This window comes from Phycodurus eques, chromosome 8 (assembly GCF_024500275.1).
Source record: "Phycodurus eques isolate BA_2022a chromosome 8, UOR_Pequ_1.1, whole genome shotgun sequence".
Taxonomy (NCBI): Eukaryota; Metazoa; Chordata; class Actinopteri; order Syngnathiformes; family Syngnathidae; genus Phycodurus; species Phycodurus eques.
Window position 1 is genome coordinate 999,806 of NC_084532.1, and position 8,065 is coordinate 1,007,870.

The 8,065-nt window shown below is 40.2% G+C and overlaps 1 protein-coding gene across 1 annotated transcript in view; it reads left to right on the plus strand.

The window, feature by feature from the left end:
• Positions 1–8,065, plus strand: part of kifap3a (kinesin-associated protein 3a) — a 92,632-nt gene that overhangs the window by 14,098 nt on the left and 70,469 nt on the right. Inside the window, exon 6 of the mRNA XM_061683203.1 lies at positions 2,691–2,790. Coding sequence (XP_061539187.1) covers positions 2,691–2,790 — 100 coding nt within the window. The remainder of the gene's footprint in view (positions 1–2,690; positions 2,791–8,065) is intronic.

Below are 8,065 nucleotides of genomic sequence, written 5' to 3' on the forward strand. Positions count from 1 at the left end.
TCTTCGTAGGTGCCATATTCGGGGGTCCTTAGCCAAACCAATGTTGTTTTGCACAATGCACACCCCGGCACTATATACCTCCTGGGGGCGTGCCTTTAGCGTCCTCTTTCATGCACACCCTTCCCCCTTTAATGTCCATTTTGGAAAAAAATTAAGGCTTTTAAGTGCGCCTTATGGTTGTGAAAATACGGTAGTAAAGGTAATTAATGTATCTTATTAATGACATTTGTCACTTAAATTTTTCAGGGGAAATTTATTTTTGGTTGGCGCATGAACTTAAACAAAATTTTTTATTTTTCCTCAGTCGACTACATATCCAAACAAATTAGTGCCTTCTTAAAGGTCGCCTTCCATCAAAATCCAATTTTTGTCCACTGTTTTATGCATGACATTGGTAAAAATGAGTCTGGACCTGGTTTAAGTTTGACATCTATGCGGTTTTGTCAATTTGAATGTGAAAGTGTGAACGGCATTAGGCTTGAAAAACAACCAGATCAGATTTCTGTTTGTGTAAGTTACTGCCGTAATTTGTCATTTCTAATGCGCTCTCAAGTATAATGCACACCCCCAAAGTTGATGCCAGAAATGGAGAAGTCGTCTACCTATGTACAATCCGCATCCAACACTTTCTATACATATGTATATTCACATGCTATAAATGATGGTGGTAATTTGCCTTTACTCTATCCTTCTATTGAATTCTAATCAGTTTTGCTAACTATATTGAGTTCCCGTAACTCCTAATTAATGTATTGAATATGGTGTCAGTGATGCACTCTGGACTTTTGTTTTGACATTGCGGCTTCAAGGTAGGGGTTTACCCCTCCCACGTGAGAATTGACACGTGAGCCGAATTGTACGATGTAATGAAAACTAGATAGGTCATCTCTTGGGATGATACACTTCTAGTTCCAGAATAATAATAAATATAGTTAACACGCAGCAACAAGTTGAAGAGGAGGATTAAACACACAAGTTCTATACCTTCTCATTATTTAACTATTTCGTGGACTAACTGAAATAAAACAACATTTTAACAACTATTTACAATGATGCTAGTCATGCTGGGAAATACTCTAAAAGCAAGCCGCCATGTTTTAACAATGACGTCACCACGCTGTGTCGGATTATTTCCGAGCATGACTTAGAGTGGTCATTATCCAAAGAATGAAAAATCCAGAATGAACTACAATTTCAAAACAGATTGTACCCGCTAAGAATGCGCAGAACTACAAACCCCAATTCCAATGAAGTTGGGACTTGCTGTAAAAAGTAAATAAAAACAGAATACAATGATTTGCAAATCCTTTTCAACCTATATTCAATTAAATATGCTACAAAGACAAGATATTCAACAGTCTGGAGTCTCCGTTGTATTTTGCGCTTCATAATACCTGCACTCATGCATTTCGGCGCCAGTAATTTTCAAAGGGAGACAGGTCTGGACAGCTGGCAGGCCAGTCTAGAACTTGCACTCTTTTACTATGAAGCCATGCTGTTGTAACACACACAGAATGTGGTTTGGCATTGCCTTGCTGAAATTAAAAGGGACGTCCCTGAGACAGATTTTGCTTGGATGGCAGCATATGTTTCTCCAAAACCACTATGTACCTTTCAGCATTGATGGTGCCTTCACAGATGTGCTAGTTACCCATGCCATGGACACTCACACCCCCATAACATCACAGATGCTGGCTTTTCAACTTTGTGTTGATAACAATCCGGTTAGTCTTTTTCCTCTTTGGACTGGAGGACACGACGTTCATAGTTTTTCTCCAAAAATTGTAAATGTGGACTCGTCGGACCACAGCACACTTTTCTACTCTGTCAGTCCAGGGGATGCTCCTTTTAAACCCCTTAATGTCAATCAAACGGGTGTTTTTTTTTTTTTTTTTTAGTGTTCCTCAGCTTTTCCAGTCTTTTGTTTCCCCGGTCCCAGCTTTTTGGAATGTCTTGCAGGCATCGAAATGTAAAATTGAGAGTTTTTGTACAAAAACAAGAAAGTTCATCAGTTTTAATAGCTTGACTTTGTAGTGTATTCAATTGGATATAGGTTGAATATGATATGCAAATAAATCATTGTATTCTGTTTTTAGTTACATTTTACACAACATCCCAACTTCATTTTAATAGGGGTTTGTACTTGTTACGTGAGAGAAAAGCAGAATACAACTCACAAACAATGCATTTCCTAGGCACAAACAGTTTGAGGAAATGAACTGGAGTTATAAGATGTCTGTATGCATGAAGGAGCTCACGTCCTTTAGCAGACTCCGTGCTCTATGAGCTGGGGTTGTCGTGATTAAGTCTGCCTTTCAGAACAGAGGCTGCAATGTAACAGGAAAATCATCGATTACCGGAACACTAAAACGCCAGCATAGAGTGGCCAAGCAACGCAATTACAAACCAACTCACAGGATATGACAGTAGCATAAGATTTGTTGTGTTTCAACTCTGGAAATTCTGATTCAGCGATTGCTTTTTCATGTCCAATCGAATGCCAGTTCGTATCACGTGAGATTCGTGCACAGCCCTAGTGCGCACACAGCTATACTTAAGCTAGTGTCTTGAATAATTATCTCTCTGTTAATAATATATACTGACATCTGAATTGTTTATGTTCCAATTGATCTTTTTTATTTTCTCATTTGATTGTTGATATTTTTATTTTCTAATTTATTATTTGACAGAGATGGCTTTAGCAGCGTTGGCCAGAGTACTGAGGGAGGACTGGAAGCAGAGCGTGGACCTGGCAACAACCATAATTTGCATCTTTTTCTGCTTCTCAAGGTAAGCGAGTAGATTTTCTTTTCTCCACCGAAGTATTGGGTCATTTTCTCAACACTCAATGTATGTGTTGTGGAGCACCCTTTTTACATATTACCTACATATTAAATGCACAGGTTACAGTATTGGTAATTGTTAACGACAGTATATTACTGAAGTCATAGAAAATTGAGACTTACTAAAAATCCGTCAATCAATACTTAATTTGTATAGCACTGTTCATGCTTAAGAAAAGTAAGACAATGTGTTTCTTAGAATGGATAGCAAAGACAATAAACAAATTATTCCCACCCACTGCAGCCACAAGCCCTTTGGCATATCTTTGGCCTCTCTTCAAGCCTTGATAAAAGACATGAATTCCTTGGAGATTTAAATGTTCACGTGTTGTCCTGACAATCCAATGGCAAAAGATTTTTTTTAAAACCTTAACTGTTTTGATCTTGTGCATTCTGTTTCTGGACCCACACAAGAACATGGACAAAGACTTGATCTTGTTTTATCTTTTGGTTTTACTTGTTTTTAACTTGAAGATTATTCAGGAAAATATTCATCAAACTTCCCTGCCAGTTGTGAGAGATGTTGAGAGACTTCGTCACTTGTGAGTAGTTTTCCAAAATGTCTGACAAAAGTGGAAACATGTTCATCCTCTTTTCCTGGGTCCTCTTAGTCCACAAAACTAGTTTCCCCCTGAAAGCGGGAACTTTTTGTGCAAAAATAAATATCTTGCTATTTCTCCCTTGTCGTGAGATGTTCAGGTGGTTCACCAGTGAGAAAATGTCACAGAGGTAGGCAAGTTTAGCTGTGAACTTTGTGTTTGCATAGTAATGTGCAAGAGGTGATTTAAAAAAAAAAAAAAAAAAATTCTCCTCCCTCAGTTAGAAAACAAAGGACCTCATTCCTTAGTTCAAACCAACGATTAAGGACCAGTCCTGTTGAGAGCCATCTTGCCTCACTGTGATAGAGCAGCTGGATATGATCTGCTTGCATGTCTTTACAAAGCTTGGCAAAGCATCTGTTCACAGCATTATGTTTAATGAAGTTAGTGGTTTTCACACTAACATCCATAACCTTACGGAACTCTCACATCTTTTTGCAATGAGATTTTCTCGGAGAAAACAGTGGGTCGATTTTGCCTCTGGTGCACGATCAAGTGTCTGCCCGATGACAGTGATGCCGGCCAGTCATTGACCCTGCACCATCGCTACACAGTTCTGCCAGTCCAGTCCAAGCTCAATAAAATAATTATCCACGCAACGGACGCATTCCTGAGCTGTAGTTTATGATGGCAGCTCTCTACAAAACATACATCCATCCATTTTCCTTACTGCTTTTCCTCACTAGGGTCGCGGGCGTGCTGGTGCCTATCTTAGATAACTCTGGGCAAGAGGTGGGGTACACCCTGAACTGGTCGCCAGCGAATTGCAGGGCACATATAGAATAACAATCATTCATACTCAAATGTACACCTATGGGCAATTTAGAGTCTTCAGTTAATCTACCATGCATGTTTTTGTAATGTGGGAGAAAACCGGAGTACCTGTAAAAAACCCACTCGGGCACGGGGGAGAACATGCAAACTCCACAAAGGCGAGGCCAGATTTGAACCCGGGTTCTCAGAACTGTGAGGCAGATGTGCTAACCAGTAATCTACTGTGCCGCCCTCAACAAAACATTACAGTACAAAAACCAATAGCACAGCGGCATTTGTGTCATCGGTGGACTCATCGAGTTGCAAAGACAAATATTCGCTAGCTTTGATTTTCTCCAGAAGCCGATTTTGAATGTCAGAAGCCATGTCGTGATGCGATGACTCACAGTGTCTTTTGACAGCGGGATGGTAAGCAGCTTCTTTGCAGCAGTCTCTCCGATCATTTCACTGCGCAGCCTCACGACAGCAGGTAAAGCAAGCTTCCCCGCTACGCTGAACGTTTTTTTTACTCTGTGCTATACGTCTGGCTACGAAGTAGCTGGCTTTCAATGCACTTTTGGAGCTGCTTGTCATTGACACGATGGTCTTTCTCTGAAGCTGTAGCCCATTTTCCTTTCTCTTGAAAAAATCGACAGACTTTCCTACCAATGTTCGGATGCTTGGTTTCTATTTGGCGCTTAAGTTTTGAAGGCTTCAGTGCTTCCTTCTTTGGATAGTCTTGAATTGAAATTATTTTGCGGCCCACTGAATGGCGCTCTTGGCCCAACCTTGAGGCCCGCTCCATTGGTGACGAATCACTGAACGACACTCATTGTAATACCGCCATCGTGACTTAGATATTGAATCATTTGATTTTATTTGCTTCTCTTTTGGTCATCAACTACATTAAAATAACTCGCACGGTTTGTGGGGCAAAGAAGGTTGCAGGGAACTGGGTGACGTATAGAATGGCAGGCACACCTTTTTTATCGATGGACTGCTAAACATGCTTTCAGTCATAAGCTCATGAGTGTTGGGAAAGTTCACTGTTCCAAAAATGAACTAATTCAATTCATAGTTCAAAATTTTGAACGAGGTTCACCATTCCAAAAATGAACTAGTTCATAGTTCTTTTTTCTTTTTTTTTTTTTTTTTTTTTTTCTTTTCTCTCTCTTCCCCTCAATGTTGCTGACAGTAGAATTCCCCTGAAAATACTGGCATTTCATTTTCCCATTGTTACCAACCATTCAGTGCACACTAGTAGCTTTCACCCTACAATTTCAAAAACATGAGGAAAAACGTAATGCTTGAATTATCTTCTTTTAAAATGAGGTATGTAGCGGACATGCTCCCCGCAACCTGAGGTGTCACAGTGACTCCCCACAGCTTGATGAACTGCATTTTTTCAAGAAGAGACAGCCACTAGAAGACGCCTACTGGACCCTAAATTAATTAGCAGGTCCCCTCGAAATCTTGGTTTACAGTCATCAAAGAGTCCTTTCTTTGTTTGAACTGACAACAACCAAAAGGTCGGATCCTCTCCCTGGGAGACCAAGCTGGGAAAGGCGACACCCGCTGGTGTTGAGAGGAACGGCAAAGCCGAACCGTGAACTCTCATTTGATGTTTAACCGAAGAAAAATTTCTGTTTTGATATTTTACGAACTCTGCCGAATAATTCCAAATGTATGCCTTGATGTCTGTCAGTGTGTCAACTGTACAAGCGCAGCTGCGAGGTTTAGAGAACAGTTTGTTTTGATTTGACCCCAAGCAACATGAAATGTGATTTGAACCATAAGAAGTTGATTTGCCAAGACTAAGGTTTAAACAGTCATTTATATGCTTGACCTGTGAGTAATGAGTACAAAGTTGGGGGTATTTTGTATTAATATATGGTTTTAAACCCATTTAATGTGTCAAAATTGTAGACTAGATTCAAGCTGATGGGTGTGGTCTTGTCTGGTCCTCGATCCTCTTCGACGCCCCCGGGCTATTTAACCCCTGATTCTTGGCTCGTTTCTTGGTTCTTCGGTCTTGTGCCACAACTACAGGTTGGCCTTCGGCCACCCCTCCCCTTTCTTTGCTCGGGCACACAGCTCTGTAACCGCGGGCCTTGTGGATGGAGATTGGGCTCCCTAGCCTCTGTGGATCGCCGGTGCTAAGCCTCCAGAACAGTTGCTGTTGAGCTACCAGATACGCTCCCAGCCAAACGGTTTTCTGAACTTGCGAGCTGACACCGGACCCAGGCGGGGAGAGAGACGGTCATATTCTCCCAATGAGGCGTGATGAACAACAATTTTTCGTCTTCCGCCTCTTTTGTTTTTGTTTCATTTTTCTGCATCCTTTTTCCTCATTCGACCAAACCTGTCTCTGTGCTTCCCGAGACGACTGAGCTAGACCACCCCACCTACCCGCTGATCTACGTTCGTGAGTAACACACTAGTGTTTGCCAGACTGTACAATATTAGTGCCCAATAAATTTGGGGAAATTACTAGCTACACAAAATCCCAACTTTGGCCTCTCTCTCTCTCTCTCTCTCTCTCTCTGTCTCGGTCTCGTGGGGACTGGGCGCATTAAACGCTCGTGTTTTCAACTTTAGTCCAGCACACAATGTTCTATTTCACTTTTCGTACGCCTATTTTTCTTCTTTTTACCATTATTAGTGTTATATTATTTCTTTAGTTAGGCCCCTTTGTGTGTTTCCTCAAGATCCCTTGTAGATGTCATTAAATATTCTATAAAATGCCATTCTTGTTTGTGTTTTGAGTTTAAGTAAGCCTCTGTCATCTAGAGCTCGTATTTCATAAAATGTAGCAACCTTTGGATATGAGACTGATAAATAGGTTTCTCGTCACTTTCCCTACATTTTATACATATAAAAAGTGACGTGGTGCACCTTTACGAGACAAATTAGTTAGATTTTAACGTTAAAGCGTAAATCGGACTAACCCGGAAGTGAACGCAGGCGTTTACCTTCCGTCGTATCTTTTTCCAAATTAATAAAATTTTTATCCAAACCAATACATGCTACAGGTATTAAAACAAAAACAGGACCTTTGTCCACAATGTGGCAACAAAAACAAGCAACACGGTATGACCGGAACGATAGTGAAAGGACATTGGTAACTTTGCATTCCTTGCAGCTCTGGCTGACAATATTAACAAAATATTTTATTTGATCTCTTCTTATATTACTAAACAAAATACCTTCCATATCATGACAGTGTGATTGTACAGAGTTTTAACTAAAGCTTTCTGATACAAATAATAGTTTCCATAGTAATCCATTTTTACAATTATGTACTGTATTACAAAAGAACCACCGGAGAACATATTTACTCCCATTTATGCAGTGTCCCTGAACGCACCTCGCATTCTCACGCAGCTTCGACAATGAACTTTCGTACAAAAACTGTTCTTTGATGCCAGAATGAGCGCCTTCTCAATGACGTTCATCGGGCAGAAATGAACTAAGTTCCGTTCACGTTCGCACAAAATATAGTTCATGATATTTCATTCATTGTACTCGTTGAGGTAAAACAGTGCAGCTCAGTGTACTGATGATGGTACTTTTTTGGGAGTTATTTCATATATAATAAAAAACCTAGTGTGAAAGACGAAGTGGTACGCACCGAATATGGCCCTATAACAACTAAAGCAGAGTACATCAGCCTTTTTGGAACTGAAAGCAGCTACTTGGGGTAATGATTAGGGCTGCCACTTTTGATACGCACTTTTGAAATGACAAATTTGCTCAAATTACCTTTGTTATTATGTTATTATGAATAATTTTTTTTGAAGACACCGATCATTTTAATGATTTCTCAATAATAAGAAAACTAAGAGAGAAACGATACTGCCAAAAGTTTTC